This window comes from Geotrypetes seraphini, chromosome 3, assembly GCF_902459505.1.
Source record: "Geotrypetes seraphini chromosome 3, aGeoSer1.1, whole genome shotgun sequence".
NCBI classification, from domain to species: domain Eukaryota; kingdom Metazoa; phylum Chordata; class Amphibia; order Gymnophiona; family Dermophiidae; genus Geotrypetes; species Geotrypetes seraphini.
The window spans coordinates 392,526,502-392,543,728 of NC_047086.1; the positions used below are offsets into that span (position 1 = coordinate 392,526,502).

General features: G+C 42.8%; 1 protein-coding gene across 4 annotated transcripts in view; it reads right to left on the reverse strand.

Annotated features, from left to right (window-relative positions):
• The window catches only part of BICRAL (BRD4 interacting chromatin remodeling complex associated protein like), a 127,474-nt gene that overhangs the window by 59,636 nt on the left and 50,611 nt on the right, over positions 1–17,227 (reverse strand). For 3 of the 4 annotated variants that reach the window (XM_033938273.1, XM_033938274.1, XM_033938275.1), the window contains 2 exons: positions 4,135–4,183; positions 3,970–4,038 (listed from right to left, as the gene is read on the reverse strand). In XM_033938273.1, coding sequence (XP_033794164.1) covers positions 3,970–4,038; positions 4,135–4,183 — 118 coding nt within the window. The remainder of the gene's footprint in view (positions 1–3,969; positions 4,039–4,134; positions 4,184–17,227) is intronic. The other variant, XM_033938276.1, reaches the window with a different exon arrangement.

Consider the following 17,227-nt stretch of genomic DNA (forward strand, 5'->3'; position numbering starts at 1 on the left):
CTTACTTTCATTGCTTTCAATGGAAGTAAAAACCCAGATGTCTCGGTCTGTCCTCCTTACTGTCATTGCTTTCAATGGAAGTAAAAACCCAGATGTCTCGGTCTGTCCTCCTTACTTTCATTGCTTTCAATGGAAGTAAAAACCCAGATGTCTCGGTCTGTCCTCCTTACTGTCATTGCTTTCAATGGAAGTAAAAACCCAGATGTCTCGGTCTGTCCTCCTTACTTTCATTGCTTTCAATGGAAGTAAAAACCCAGATGTCTCGGTCTGTCCTCCTTACTTTCATTGCTTTCAATGGAAGTAAAAACCCAGATGTCTCGGTCTGTCCTCCTTACTGTCATTGCTTTCAATGGAAGTAAAAACCCAGATGTCTCGGTCTGTCCTCCTTACTGTCATTGCTTTCAATGGAAGTAAAAACCCAGATGTCTCGGTCTGTCCTCCTTACTTTCATTGCTTTCAATGGAAGTAAAAACCCAGATGTCTCGGTCTGTCCTCCTTACTTTTCATTGCTTTCAATGGAAGTAAAAACCCAGATGTCTCGGTCTGTCCTCCTTACTGTCATTGCTTTCAATGGAAGTAAAAACCCAGATGTCTCGGTCTGTCCTCCTTACTGTCATTGCTTTCAATGGAAGTAAAAACCCAGATGTCTCGGTCTGTCCTCCTTACTTTTCATTGCTTTCAATGGAAGTAAAAACCCAGATGTCTCGGTCTGTCCTCCTTACTGTCATTGCTTTCAATGGAAGTAAAAACCCAGATGTCTCGGTCTGTCCTCCTTACTTTCATTGCTTTCAATGGAAGTAAAAACCCAGATGTCTCGGTCTGTCCTCCTTACTTTTCATTGCTTTCAATGGAAGTAAAAACCCAGATGTCTCGGTCTGTCCTCCTTACTGTCATTGCTTTCAATGGAAGTAAAAACCCAGATGTCTCGGTCTGTCCTCCTTACTTTCATTGCTTTCAATGGAAGTAAAAACCCAGATGTCTCGGTCTGTCCTCCTTACTTTCATTGCTTTCAATGGAAGTAAAAACCCAGATGTCTCGGTCTGTCCTCCTTACTTTCATTGCTTTCAATGGAAGTAAAAACCCAGATGTCTCGGTCTGTCCTCCTTACTGTCATTGCTTTCAATGGAAGTAAAAACCCAGATGTCTCGGTCTGTCCTCCTTACTTTCATTGCTTTCAATGGAAGTAAAAACCCAGATGTCTCGGTCTGTCCTCCTTACTTTCATTGCTTTCAATGGAAGTAAAAACCCAGATGTCTCGGTCTGTCCTCCTTACTGTCATTGATTTCAATGGAAGTAAAAACCCAGATGTCTCGGTCTGTCCTCCTTACTTTCATTGCTTTCAATGGAAGTAAAAACCCAGATGTCTCGGTCTGTCCTCCTTACTTTCATTGCTTTCAATGGAAGTAAAAACCCAGATGTCTCGGTCTGTCCTCCTTCCTGTCATTGCTTTCAATGGAAGTAAAAACCCAGATGTCTCGGTCTGTCCTCCTTACTGTCATTGCTTTCAATGGAAGTAAAAACCCAGATGTCTCGGTCTGTCCTCCTTACTTTCATTGCTTTCAATGGAAGTAAAAACCCAGATGTCTCGGTCTGTCCTCCTTACTTTTCATTGCTTTCAATGGAAGTAAAAACCCGGATGTCTCGGTCTGTCCTCCTTACTGTCATTGCTTTCAATGGAAGTAAAAACCCAGATGTCTCGGTCTGTCCTCCTTACTGTCATTGCTTTCAATGGAAGTAAAAACCCAGATGTCTCGGTCTGTCCTCCTTACTGTCATTGCTTTCAATGGAAGTAAAAACCCAGATGTCTCGGTCTGTCCTCCTTACTTTTCATTGCTTTCAATGGAAGTAAAAACCCAGATGTCTCGGTCTGTCCTCCTTACTGTCATTGCTTTCAATGGAAGTAAAAACCCAGATGTCTCGGTCTGTCCTCCTTACTTTCATTGCTTTCAATGGAAGTAAAAACCCAGATGTCTCGGTCTGTCCTCCTTACTTTCATTGCTTTCAATGGAAGTAAAAACCCAGATGTCTCGGTCTGTCCTCCTTACTTTTCATTGCTTTCAATGGAAGTAAAAACCCAGATGTCTCGGTCTGTCCTCCTAACTTTCATTGCTTTCAATGGAAGTAAAAACCCAGATGTCTCGGTCTGTCCTCCTTACTTTCATTGCTTTCAATGGAAGTAAAAACCCAGATGTCTCGGTCTGTCCTCCTTACTGTCATTGCTTTCAATGGAAGTAAAAACCCAGATGTCTCAGTCTGTCCTCCTTACTTTTCATTGCTTTCAATGGAAGTAAAAACCCAGATGTCTCGGTCTGTCCTCCTAACTTTCATTGCTTTCAATGGAAGTAAAAACCCAGATGTCTCGGTCTGTCCTCCTTACTTTCATTGCTTTCAATGGAAGTAAAAACCCAGATGTCTCGGTCTGTCCTCCTTACTTTTCATTGCTTTCAATGGAAGTAAAAACCCAGATGTCTCGGTCTGTCCTCCTTACTTTCATTGCTTTCAATGGAAGTAAAAACCCAGATGTCTCGGTCTGTCCTCCTTACTGTCATTGCTTTCAATGGAAGTAAAAACCCAGATGTCTCGGTCTGTCCTCCTTACTTTCATTGCTTTCAATGGAAGTAAAAACCCAGATGTCTCGGTCTGTCCTCCTTACTGTCATTGCTTTCAATGGAAGTAAAAACCCAGATGTCTCGGTCAGTCCTCCTTACTTTCATTGCTTTCAATGGAAGTAAAAACCCAGATGTCTCGGTCTGTCCTCCTTACTGTCATTGCTTTCAATGGAAGTAAAAACCCAGATGTCTCGGTCAGTCCTCCTTACTTTCATTGCTTTCAATGGAAGTAAAAACCCAGATGTCTCGGTCTGTCCTCCTTACTGTCATTGCTTTCAATGGAAGTAAAAACCCAGATGTCTCAGTCTGTCCTCCTTACTTTCATTGCTTTCAATGGAAGTAAAAACCCAGATGTCTCGGTCTGTCCTCCTTACTTTCATTGCTTTCAATGGAAGTAAAAACCCAGATGTCTCGGTCTGTCCTCCTTACTTTCATTGCTTTCAATGGAAGTAAAAACCCAGATGTCTCGGTCTGTCCTCCTTACTTTCATTGCTTTCAATGGAAGTAAAAACCCAGATGTCTCGGTCTGTCCTCCTTACTTTCATTGCTTTCAATGGAAGTAAAAACCCAGATGTCTCGGTCTGTCCTCCTTACTGTCATTGCTTTCAATGGAAGTAAAAACCCAGATGTCTCGGTCTGTCCTCCTTACTTTCATTGCTTTCAATTAGGCATCTCTCCTGCCGCAATCATTGTTGTGGGGCAGGGCAGGTTGCCGGGACTGCTGAGCTGTGTTTAGCACACGTTAATATTTAGCGTACGCTAAGAAGCTTAGCGCAACTTTGTAAAAGAGGGGGTTAGTCTTTTGGTTATACTTGAAGTTGGCCCACCTCCCGCCCTTTCCCCTCCTCCAAAAACGTCTTTTTTCGCTCTAGGCGTTCAGAGGCAGGGTAAAGACCTAAGCTGGTTTTAAATACCTCTAAAACCAGCTTTGATTATCGGTACTTGGACGATCTGTCTTTTTGATTGTCCAAGTACCGATTTAGGCCACTTTTTCAATGTTGTTTTTTTTTTTTTTTTAATTATGAGCCCCATATCCTATAAGTGGTATATAAATACTAAAACAAACAAATAAATTTGGTCAATCATTTTCTGTAAAAAAAAAAAAATCATAAAATATCCCTGCTACTAGCTCTGATCGAAATAGCAGTTTACTGAATAGGGAAATGAATAGACAATGATATATGCACCATTTGAAATATATACAGTTATTTTTAATTTGGTAATTTTCTTGTACAAAATTGACTCTAAAATTGACTTTGCGTTTTTGCTTAAAGTCAAAAAAGGTCCCAAACACAGAACAAATTTGAATATTACTCTATTGGCAATTCTGCATATGAATATTTTCATTCAGCATACTTACGCTAGAATTAGCAAAGATAGAATTTGAGTTGGTTGCAGGATATTCTACATTAGCCAAGTCATCGTTGGTCTGTAAGTTCACAATAAATAATAGAACAAATGTTGACAATCTGCATTAACTATTGTTGGTACTGCAATTCTTTTAGAATACTAGACTACTACTTACAGTTTTACCGCTAGGCCCGTGTAGAAAATAATTTAATGCCTGAGGATCACTAAAAAAAAGAAACAAGAAAAAAGATGTTACCTCTACTGGAAAAAAAACTGATATATTCACTAAAATAAACCAATTCAGAAGGGATTATTTTTAAAACTTTTTCTTCACACAAAGCATGTTTTATATGCAGAAAGGGTATGTATAGGGTTAGCAGATTTTTCCACCGAGGACTTGGACATATGGTCCCATTCCGCCCCTAGCCCCACCTTGTTCCACCACCAGCCCGCCCCACTCCAACTCCAGCCCCGCCCCCCACAAAGCCCCATCTGGGCTGCATCTGGAGGGCCTCCAAGCATGCACGGATGCATGTGATGTCATCCATGCATGCTCAGAGGCCCTCCAGACAAGGCCGGGAGGTCGGGGCTTTCCAAAACCCGGACAAACTACTGGGTTTTGGAAAGTCCGTCCGGGTACTCAGACAGTCCTCTAAAAAGAAGACATGTTCGGGTTTTCCTGGACATCTGGTATCCCTATACATGTAAGTATGAAAATCAACAAAATCACATGTAGGCATTCCTGTGGGAGGAAAGTAGGCAAAGTTACAGCACAGTTGTGATATACATATATAAAAATACATTTGTCTATGCATAAAATACACATTTACACCTTCTTCAGAGCAGTTGTAAATTTACATACTAGAGCTAGTCTTATAAAAGCACATAGACAACTATTTTACCTTTATAAAACAGGTACTTTTTTGATACTGCACATTGGGACTCTTTCATAACTTTACCCCCAACAAAGGTCATTTTCAAAGGGATCTAGTCAACTAACTACAGAGCTAACTAGCTTAAAGTAAGGTCTTGAAAATTAACCTCTGCAAAGGGGTTAAATATAGCCACCTAGTTTTACTAACCATTCAAAAATGTGGCGTTTCGGGAAGTGGGGTTGAGCTGGGCGAATTAAGCATGCATATAGGCCTTGACAAATTTTCTCTGGATTTAGGCGCCAGAAGCTGAGTTCACCATCACCATCCCTCATTGTCTCCACTGAAGTTGAAAAGCAGGAAAGAGAATCTCTTCTAAGAATTGGCCCTATATGAGCTATGGTAGATCTACTGAGGCTATTTTCCTATTATATGTCCCAGAGAAAAGGTCTGTAATGCATAACGTGACCATTTAATTTTTTCATCACAATGGGACATCTATTAATTGTCAGTCCCGTCCCCAAAACCGCTCTAGCCCCGCCCCAATCCCGCCCTAGCCCCACCCCTAATTTCTTCCATTCATTTTTCATGTACACATAATATCTTATAAATTCATAATGGTAACCATAAAATTAAAAAAAACCACAAAGCACACTATACGCCAATCGCTGCCTGGCTGGCCTGGAACTTCCTCTCCGACATCAAAATTGACGTCGGGTAGAAGACTTCTGGGCGGCAAGAAGCAGCGGCTGTGGCGGACTCAGAGGGGGGGATTGAATCGGTGCTGGAGGGAGGGAGGCAGGCTTTAGCGCGGCAGAGAGGGGAAGTGATCGCCCGTCCGTTGTCCCTGCACACAGCTTCGGGATGCTGTCCCTGAAAATGGGACATTTCGGCATCCTGAAGCGGTGGGTCGGAACAACAGGACGGTCTCGTTGATAATGCACCCTTGCAGGCCTCTAGCTGAAATTCACAGCCAGAGCCCCCTTTCAACACAGTCTCTCTCTACTCCCCCACTCCACCCTGTCATCGCCTAATTTTTCTCTCTTGAACTGCATGTCATACCGTCTTTCTCTTTCCCCACCTCCATCCTCTCTTTCTTTTAGCCCATTCTTCCACGTCTCCCTCCCCTATCCCATCTCCCTTTTCCCTTAAATCAGCTACCCTTCCCTACTTCTCCCTCTCATATCCCAGTAAACAATCCCCCCTCAACACACTAGTTATCCCCCCCCCCCCTCCATTGTCCCAGCTCCAGGAAGCAAGTCAGTCTCACCCTTCTCACCAAAAACTCTCCCACTGAACCTCATACTCCGCTGCCTTTGGAGCAAACACTTACTCCACTCGGCCATGGCTGCTACCAGAACAGGAGCTTCCTCCTTCCTGCACTGAGCTATTATGTGTGAGTCTGAGCTGAGCTGAGCAGTGCAGGAACTTTCAAGCTAGCTTTGTGAGATTTGAGAACCAACGTAAGAAGTCCTAGGTCACATGGCTCAGATTTATGTAGATGCCACAGTACAGGGAGAAGGCCGTTCCTGCTCCAGTGGTAGCCCTTAAAGTAGTGCTAAGCTCCATAGAAAAATGGAGACTGGCTATGAGTCGCATTAGGGTAAAAGCTTGCATCGACAAACTTGTACTGTAACTATGGCAAATTGTAACCTGTCAACTGTATACAGTACTCCCCCGATATTTGCGGGGCTTCCGTTCCAGGAACCCCTGTGAATTTCAAAACACCGCGAATACGGTATTTTGGCTGTCAAAAGGCAGGAGAGGGCAGCTGGAGCATCGGCGAGTGAAGAAAATCACTCGCGGTATGCTGCGACCGCCTCGTCCTATTACTAAAGTAAGGCTGCACCAAGGAGGATCTGCTTTGACACGCAGCTCCTGATTGGTGTAGCCCGACGTTAGTACAGGAAGAGGCGGTCGGAAAATACCGCAAATTAGTGAGTCCGTGAATGGCGAATTCGCGGGGGGGACACTGTATTATGTATGTTTAACCTGTAACCCTTTCTGAGCTCTTTGAGGAGAACGAGATGGAAAATGAATTAAATAAATTAGGTCCTGCGTGGCAGCAGTAGGCAGTAAGGAGCATGCACATGTGGTGAACTCTGTCAAAAATTTTTACTAAAACTGGAGAGACGTTCCTGCAGTGCTCCATTAGACAACATCACCCACAAACTGAGAATGTGATATCCTGCTTGTCCTTGGAGAATCAAAGCAGAACTAAAATGATTTTCACACTTCAAAGGCCCAGAGAGGCTAATATCTATATTCTACATAGAGTTGCAGGTACAACTCCACCTTACCGGGCAGATTAGGTGGGCCCTGTATCTGCCATCGCTTTGTACATGCAGTGCTGCTGCAGTTTGACTTTCACAGGACAGTGAATCTGAGATTCAGGCGGGATACCAGCCTGCGTCTCTGGGGTCCTTTTACTAAGGCGTGCTAACCATTACACCTTGTGCTGATTTAGCGTGCGCTAATCGATTTAGCGCACGCTAAATCAGTTCACGTGCACTAAATCGGTTAGCATGCCTTAGTAAAAGGAGCCCAATGTCTTGGGACACAGCAGTTTTGCCAAATAGAGGTGGACGCTTGGAATGCTCTCCCGGAGGAGGTTGTGTCGGGGACAACCATTCCAGGATTCAAGGGCAAGTTGGATGCACACCTTCAAGTTTCAAGTTTCAAGTTTATTATTTATTTGTTTAATCGCCTTTTCAATATTCAAGGCGATTTACACATTAATAAAGTTACAAAATAAAAATAATTTTAAAATAATTAAAAACTCACAAGACATAGACGATAACTGAACAAACTGGAAACAAAAGGAAGGTAGGGGAAGAAGTTACAATGTAATTGAGCAAAGTGGGGAGCCAAATAAGGAAAACACAAAAAGGATGGGATAAAAATAGTTGAATATGTGAAGAAAAGAGAAGTAGAAACAAAATTTAGTTGAATAATGTTAAAAGAAACCAATAAAATCAGATAACAAATGCATCGTTAAATAAAAAAGTTTTCAGTTTGTTTTTAAATTTGTCTAGATTAAGTTCTTCACGTAAATAGATGGGAAGAGAATTCCAAGTTTGGGGAGCCGTCACCGAGAAAATATACTGACGGCGCGTATTTATTATTTTTAATGAGGGAATCATTAATAAGTGCTGTTGGTCTGATCTTAGGGTTCTATTGGAGGAATAAGGAATTAATAGTTTATGAATGAAGGCCGGAGTTTTAAACAGAAGAGATTTAAATGTGAGCAGACAAAGTTTGTAAGTTATTCTGTGGGCTACTGGAAGCCAGTGAGCTTCCTTAAGAAGAGGAGTTATATGGTCGAATTTTTTAGCTTTTGTGATAAGTCTGATGGCTGTATTCTGAATAATCTGAAGACGTCTGATTTCTTTTTGTGCTATACCATTAAATAAAGCGTTGCAGTAATCTAATTTTGAAATTACAAGAGAATGGATGAGAATTTTCAATGAGTCATTATTAAATAGCTGGGAGATAGAGCGTATCTGTCTCAGTCTTAAAAAAGAAGACTTAATAACACTGCTGATATGATCGCAAAACATATTGAGGGGTACGGGTAAACAGGGTCTTTGGCAGGGAATATTGGGATTGGCCTCCGCGTGTGCGGGTCGCCAGACAGGATGGACCTAGGGTCTGATCCGGTGAATGGCATTTCTTATGTTCTTATGTTAAGACTAATAAATCAGAGCAAACCACAAGAAAACTAACGATGTGCCTCTAGTTTCAAAGTGGTACATAACAGGGCAATTTTATAAAGCATTTTTTTGCAAGTACAGAGTGTTTAACATGCAGAAAATGGTCCTTTCATGTGGCTCTGAATACGAACAGACAAGAGCATGCATACTTTGCAGGTATTCCTAGGGATCTAGTTTTGGCAGCGCAAACTGGAGCTGCAACATTTGAGTATAGTTGATAAATACATGTGTTCACACAGACATTTACATTTCTCCCTTACTGTCCAATGTCTATTTGGCATCCCTGGGCAATAAACTTACAAGTCTAGGCTTGAAATTATACAGTTATGAAGATGATATAACTATTGTAGTCCCTAGTTCTTCGTTAACATTGGATACTCAATATTTTGTATCATCCATAATTATGTTTGTTGAGCAATTTAGACTAAAATTAAACTCTAACAAAACTAAGATTTTTGGGGCAAGTCCAGCTAATAAGATTAAAGAAAATTCTTTAACGTTGAATGGAATGAATTATCCTATCAGTCCAGTTATTACAATCTTAGGAGTATATCTTGACTGAAACTTATCGTTCAATGCCCAACTTGATTCTTTAGTAAAAAAAAGTTTTTTCACACTATGGAAGCTTCACACAATTAAATCTTATTTTGCCTTTTCATCTTTTAGATGGATTGTGCAGTCCTTGGTTCTGAGTACTTTAGACTATTGTAACATCATTTATCTAGGTTCTTATCAAAAAATAGTTAGGAGGATGCAAATCTTCCAAAATACGGCTGTGCGTCTAATTTTCAATCTAAAAAGATCAGAACATGTAACACTATACTATCGAAAGTTGCATTGGCTCCCAGTAGAGGAAGGAATAATTTTTAAATTGGCCTGTATTTGTTATAAAACATTAAGGGCTCCTTTTACTAAGCTGTGCTAGCGGTACAATGCCACGCACGCAAGACGCTAACGCTTAAATAGAGCTGACATAAGTTTTTCCACGTAGCGCGGGGGTTAGTGTGCGCTAATCTTCAGCGCGCGCTAAAAACGCTACCACAGCATAGTACAAGGAGCCCTTTATGGTCTTATAACAAGTTACCTTTTAGATCATTTTGAGCTAGTAAAAAACAGACATTCTTCACAAAACACAACCTTATTTTTTTCCCCTCAATAAAAGGTTGTGTATACAAAGGATTTCTTAATAGAACCCTATCCTTTCAGGTAGGACTTTGGAACAAGCGTTTTAATAGTTTGATCTTAAATTCTTCCTCTTATCAGGCCTTTAGAAGCTTGTCAAAAACTAATCTGTTTGATGTATAATCTAGATAAGTTAATAATTTCTTAATGTTATATTTTATATATAAAGTACTGTTTTGTGGCGTGAATTTACTGTGTTTTTAAAGTTCTTACCTCTTATTGTAAACTGCACTGAACTGTGAGGTATTATGGTATATAAATAAATTTATTATTATTATTTTCTTCGGAGGTTATATAAAAGTTATGTGGAGTCATTAAAGAAGCCCTACTATGAAATTATCCTCTATGTGTTTCACACACACATACGTGTTGTATAATCACACATCACCATCTGACTTTATCCATTCTGCAAAACATTCAAACCAAGCACTACAGTTTGCCTGTAACCAAATGACCTTCACAGGACCAGTGAAGTATTTCATTTGGAACAAACTGTCGAAACACCTAAGACAACACATCAACTACTTTGAATTCCGAAAGAAACTAAAGAATTACTTCTTCTCTTTGACTCCTCCATTCTCCTCCTAAACTAATGACCATGCTAACAATGTAACTTAAGAACGTGATCCAAATCTTATTGTAAACCGCATTGATTCCTTGCAGAAAATTGTAGTATATAAGACACGGTATTATAATGTATTGTATTGTATTTAACAAAGATTCACCTTTAGCATTAAGCACAGTTATTTACTTGTAACAGGTGTTAGCCAGGGACAGCAGGTATATATTCTCACAGATAGGTGATGTCATCCACAGAGCCTCGGTACGGACAGTGTAAAAGTCTACTGTCACTTTAACTTCTTTAGAAGACTCCAGACCAACCAGACCGCACATGCTCCAATGCCTTCCCACCCGTCAGCTTGCAGGACCATCAGTTCAGTACAAAAGCTAAGAAGCCAACTAGGGGAGATGGAAGGTTTGTGAGACTACGGTATATGTCTGCTGTCCCTGAATAACACCTGTTACAGGTATGTAACTGTGCTTTATCCTAGGACAAGCAGGCAGTATATTCTCACAGATGTGATTCCCCAGCTAATATGGAAGGGATGGAGGGAAGTTGGCATTTAAACTGAGAATAAATTTTGTAGAACTGCTTGGCCAAATAGACTATCTCATCTGAAACGAGTCTCCAGACAGTAATAGGATGTGAAAGTATGTATTGAAGATCAGATGGCTGCTTTAGAAATGTCCTCAATGGGAGTGGAACAGAGATAAGCTACTGAAGCTGCCATTGCTCTAACCTTATGTGTTGTGAATTAACCTCCTAGCCCGAGCACAATGGAAGCAGATTCAGTCCACTAACCATGTAGAAATTGTTCTCTTGGTTATAGGAGCTTTCAGCCTATTAGGATCAAATGACAGGAATAGTTGAGTGTAAGTTCTTTGAGGCCTAGTCCAATCCAGGTAGTAAGCCAAAGCTTGTTTACAGTCCAATGTGTGGAGCACTGTTTTATTGGGATAGGAATGCAGTCTTGAGAAGAAGACAGGTAGAACTATAGACTGATTGAGATGAAATTCCAAGACTATTTTAGGGAGGAATTTTGGATGAGTACGAAGGACAACCTCTGTCATGATAAAATGTTATAAAAGGTGGATCTGAGACAAGTGCTTGCAATTCACTAACTCAGCGTGCAGAAGTGATGGAGATTGAGAAATCTACTTTCCAAGTGAGGTGCTTGAGCGATGAAGTCGCAAGTGGTTCAAATGGAGGCTTCATCAAAGTAGAGAGTACAACATTGAAGTCCCAAGCAACTGGAGGAGGCTTGATTGGAGATTTGGAATGAAGTAGGCCTTTCATGAACCTGGAAATCAACGGGTATGTAGCCAGAGATTTATTGTTCAAAGGTATATGAAAAGCACTGATAGAACTGAGATGTACTCTTACTGAACTGGTCTTTAGACCAGAGTTGGAGAGATGTAAAAGATAATCCAGGACTGCTGACAGAGGACATGTGTCTGGAGGTAATGTTTGTTGGTGACACCAGAGAGTAAAACGAGTCTACTTGAAATGATAACAGAATTGCGTGGACGGTATCACAGAAGCTTCTATTATGGCTGATACTGGAGCAGAGAGATCAAATTCATTTATTCATTGGGAGAGAAGTACCAGACTGTGATAGCTAGGGATTATAGATTGGGATGGAGAGGGATACTTTGTTCTGAGTCAGCAGAGTTGGAAAAATCCATAGTGGAATGGATTTCCTGACACTGAATTGAAAAAGAAGAGGAAACCAGGGTTGCCTCGGCCCACCTTGGAACTATGAGAATCATTCCAGCTGGTTTCTGCCTCAGTTTAAAGAGATTCTTTCCTATTAGAGGAATTGGACGGAAAGCATAGAAACTTGTTCATCCAATCTAGCAGGAATGCATATGATTCCAAGTCCAGACAGTGAGGAGAATGTAGTCTGGAACAGAATTATGGGAGTTTGTGATTGGTGGGAGGTGCAAAAAGATCTATTTGTGAAGTTTCTCAGGTTGAGAAGATCTGATGTAATACAACCGAGTTGAGAGACCATTCTTGAGGTTGAAAAAATCTGCTCGGTCTGTCTGCCAAAGTGTTTTGCTTACCTGCTACATAGCCTTGAGAAAGATGTTCTGTGGAATTCAGATCTGTATCGCTTCCCAACAGAGGCGGCAAGAATCCACACCTCCTTGCTTGTTTATATAGTATATGACTACTTGATTGTTTGTCTGGATTAATATCACTTGGTTGAGTAGGTGATCTTGAAAGTTTTGAAGAGCGCTGCAAATCACTCGTAGCTCTAGAAGACTGATATGAAAAGATTTCTCTTTAATACTTCAAGTGTCCTAAGTGTGAAGGCCATCCAGGTGGGCTCCCCATCCATACCTGGAGGCATCTGTTGTTAGTATCTTCTGATTCAGAGGAAGATAAAACAGTAGGCCTCTGGATAAGTTTCTTGGTTTCAACAACCACTGAACAGACTGACGGAGTGAGAAGGTGACCTAGAGTGGTTGGGAAAGTGGATCTGTGGCTTATAAGAGATAAGAGACCATTGAGGATCTCTGAGATGAAGACGTGCAAATGGGGTTACATGGACCGTTGATGCCATATGTCTTAACAATCACATGCCGTGATGGTTTGGAGAGTAGTGACTTGCTTGCAGAGGTGAAGTCTCTGTTGAGGGAGGTAAGCATGAGTTTGAGTTGTGTTTAGTAGAGCCCCAATGAATTCTAGATTCTGCGTTGGTTGGAGATGGGACTTCTGACTGCAAACCCTAGAAGTTCTAGGAAACATATAGTAGAGCTGATGGCTGACTGAGCAGCTTAATGTGATGACACCTTTATCAACCAGTCATCCAGATAAGGAAATACATGATAGCCATAAGAGCAGAGTATTGAAGCCATTACAACTAAATACTTTGTGAATACTCTGAGTGCTGATGCTAGGCCAAAAGGTAGCATCCTGTATTGGAGATAATGTGCTCTTATTCAAAAGCATAGATACTTTTTGTGGGCTGGAAAAATGGGAGTATGTGTATATGCTTCTTTGAGATCCAGAGAGCAAAGACAGTCATTCTTCTCCAGGAGGGGATACAAGGTTACCAGGGAGCAGTGTTCCCGCTAAGGTGCGTTGGCCTGCGCGCGCGCACAAAATATTACATCGCAGCGCAAAGTTTCTCTTCACAGCGCACACACGCGTCGCAAAGGTAAGGGGAGGTAAGGTAAGGGGACGCATTGGGGGGATTGCACTTCCCCACAATTGCCATGCTTCGGTTCCTCTTCTTCCTTCCTTCCTCCCCCCCCCCCCCCCCCGCGGGACCCTGCGGCACCATCAACTCTTACTCCCTCTAATGTCGGCCCTGCAGCTCCAGACTTCCTCGCACCTTCTCCCCTCCCCCTTTGGATCGCTATTATTTTAAATGTTATAGCCGCGGAGCTGTATCCATCAGTGGAGATGTCTAACCTCGGCCTGCCCCGGAACTCTTACTGCAACAGTGACTTCCTGTTCCTGCCTAGACGGGCGGCTGCTGCAGTAAGAGTTCCGGGGCAGGCCGAGGTTAGACATCTCCACTGATGGATACAGCTCCGCGGCTATAACATTTAAAATAATAGCGATCCAAAGGGGGAGGGGAGAAGGTGCGAGGAAGTCTGGAGCTGCAGGGCCGACATTAGAGGGAGTAAGAGTTGATGGTGCCGCAGGGTCCCGCGGGGGGGGGGGGGGGGAGGAAGGAAGGAAGAAGAGGAACCGAAGCATGGCAATTGTGGGGAAGTGCAGAGCTGCAGGGAAGAGTGTTGCGGTACCCAGCTGGAGGGAGAAGGAAGATGAGGGAGGGAATTAAAGGAGATGCCAGGGCTTGGAGCATAGGAGGAAGGTATGCCAGTCTAAGGGAAAAGGAAGGGGGAGATGTGAGAGCATGGAGGGGGAACGAAAGATGGAAGAAAAGGAAAGGAGAGAGATGCCAGAGAATCAGGGAAGGGGAGATACCAGACTATGAGGAGAGGTGTGGGAGAGGGAAGGCGAGGAGAGAGATGCCAGACCAATGGGGTGAAAGGAGAGATGGAAGGGGGAGGCATACAGTTTCTGGAAGGGGCATAGAAGGAGAGAAGATGCCATATAGGGGAAGAGAGACGGCAGACAGTGAATGGAAGGAAGAGAGTTACAAGAAGATGAGGAAAGGAGAAACCACAGAAGACAAAGGTAGAAAAAAATTTCTATTTATTTATTGCTTTAGGAGACATGTGTCACTGTTTCTGTGAAGCATTGTATGCAGAGTCCAGCTTCTTGCTGGTTCAATTTAACCTTTGTCTATGTATTTTTATTTTATCCCCCCTTTTACAAAACTGTGAAGCGTTTTTAGCACCAGCCTTGGTGGTAGCAGCTCTGATGCTCAGAATTTTATGAGCATCAGAGCTGTTACCTCCGTAGCTAAAATCCACACTACAGTTTTGTAAAAGAGGGAGGGGTTAGTTTGTGATTACATATTCCTTACTAGGCGAAGGTGTTTTCTGTGTTCTGTGTGTTCGAAAGACATGGTTTTCTGTTAGGATTGACGGTGTAGGATTGATCTGTGCTGGTCTGGCTTGTTTAGTTTTACAATGGGTGTATTGATGTACTGCTCACTGCAATATGTAAGATGCTGCCTTTTCCTAGGTACTCATGTGTGACGTGTGGTTTGTTACTAAAAATCATGTTTTTCTTACAGATGGGGGGGGGTGCCAAAAAATGATGGGCCCCGGATGTTACATATGCTAGGTACGCCACTGTATGTAAAGATACCAGAAAGCTGGCGTAGCAAAAACTTCTAAGTTTTGAGTATTTAACCCTCCCACAATCTCACGGGCACTCGTTTCAAGTTTATTGAGATTTTGATTTAAACGCAATATCAAATATTTTCAATGCATATAACAAAAATAAATTTGGGGAAATAAATAAAACCATTTGAACCAGTGTTCCCGCTAAGCTGCGCTGGCGTGCGCTGGCGCACAAAATATTACATCGCAGCGCACACGTTTCTCGTCACAGCGCACGATCGGAAGAGGTGTACGGCAGATGGCAGGGCGGCGAGAGGAGAATCGGGCGAGTTGGCTCATAACTTGCTGGCGCCCGATATTTTTGGCTCACGGTGAAAAAAGTTTGCTCACAACACCCGCCCGCTTAGAGGGAACACTGCCAGGGAGATCAAGTGGAATTTCTCTTTGTCTAAATATTTATTGAAAGCGTAGAGGTCAAGAATTGGATATAGACCTCCGGTCTTTTTTGGTATAAGGAAGTATTTGGAGTAGAACCCCTGGCCCCTCTGCTGAGGAGGTACTGGTTTGATGGCACTGAGCTACAGAAGAACTGAGAGTTCCTGATGAAAGAGGGAGGTCTGCTGAGAATTGAAAGAGTACTCTCTTGGAGGTTTGATAGGAGGTGTTTCTCGTAGGTGAAGAGTGTAGCCTTCTTTCACCACGCATAAAACCCAGATGTCGGTTGTGATGAGACCAGCGTTGGTGATAGTGGGTGTAGGGAAGGAGCTGAGACGGAACAGTGATGAGACTCTCTATAAGTAAGTCAAAAGGACTGAGTTGACTTCTGTTGAGATTGCGGCTGGAGTTTTTGAGAATGCTGATGTCTAGAGCATTTCTGTACTGGAACCCTAGATGTTGAAGCAGGCTGAGTGAACAGTCTTTTGTAGGAAGTAGACAGATGCCTAGGATTGTAATAACGTCTAGGTGGCTGGGATTTTGCTGATTTGGTAGCTGAGAAAGCGGTCATACTTTGTTCATGCCTGGTGATTTTTGTGTGGCTTCCTCAGTCTTTTCTCTGAAGAGCTCATCTCCTAAGCAAGGGATATTTGCCAAACTGTCTTGGACATTTGGATCTAAATCCAATACCTTCAGCCACATTTGTCTTTGCATAGTGATAGTGCTGATGCTCTAGAGGTGACATCGAAGGCATCAAACACGGATCTTGCCACAAATTTCATAGTTTCAAGGAGATCATGTGTTGTTTTCTGGAAGTCAGTCAGCTGGTCTCCTGGAAAGCAATGTTACTTACCGTAACAGTTGTTATCCAGGGACAGCAGGCAGCTATTCTCACTAGTGGGTGATGTCATCCGACAGAGCCCCGATACGGACATCTTGCAAGCATGTCTTGCTTGAAGAAACTCAGAAGTTTCGAGATGCCCGCACCGCGCATGCGCCAGTGCCTTCCCGCCCGATGGTCCGGGCGTGTCTCCTCAGTTCAGGTAGCTAGCAGAGAAGCCAACCCAGGGGAGGTGGGTGGGACGTGAGAATAGCTGCCTGCTGTCCCTGGATAACAACTGTTACGGTAAGTAACATTGCTTTATCCCAGGACAAGCAGGCAGGTATTCTCACTAGTGGGTGACCTCCAAGCTAACCTCAATGGGATGGTGGGAGAGTTGGCAACTTAGGAGAACAAATTTTGTAACACTGTTTGGCCAAACTGTCCATCCCTTCTGGAGAAAGTATCCAGACAATAATGAGAGGTGAATGTATGAACCGAGGACCAAGTGGCAGCCTTACAAATCTCCTCAATCGGTGTCGATCTGAGGAAGGCTACAGAGGCTGCCATTGCTCTGACCTTATGGGCTGTGACCTTACAGGGAAGGGGTAATCCAGCCTGGGCATAGCAGAAAGAGATACAAGCTGCCATCCAGTTGGAGATGGTGCGCTTCGATACAGGTCGTCCCAACTTGTTTGGATCAAAGGAGACGAAAAGTTGAGGAGCAGTTCTGTGTGGTTTGGTGCGATCCAAGTAGAAAGCCAAAGCACGTTTACAGTCCAGAGTGTGAAGAGCTGATTCTCCAGGATGAGAATGAGGCTTTGGAAAAAACACTGGAAGCACAATGGATTGGTTGAGATGAAAATCAGAGACCACTTTAGGCAGGAATTTCGGATGAGTGGAGGACCACCTTGTCATGATGGAAGACTGTGAAAGGCGGGTACGCCACTAAGGCCTGAAGCTCACTGACCC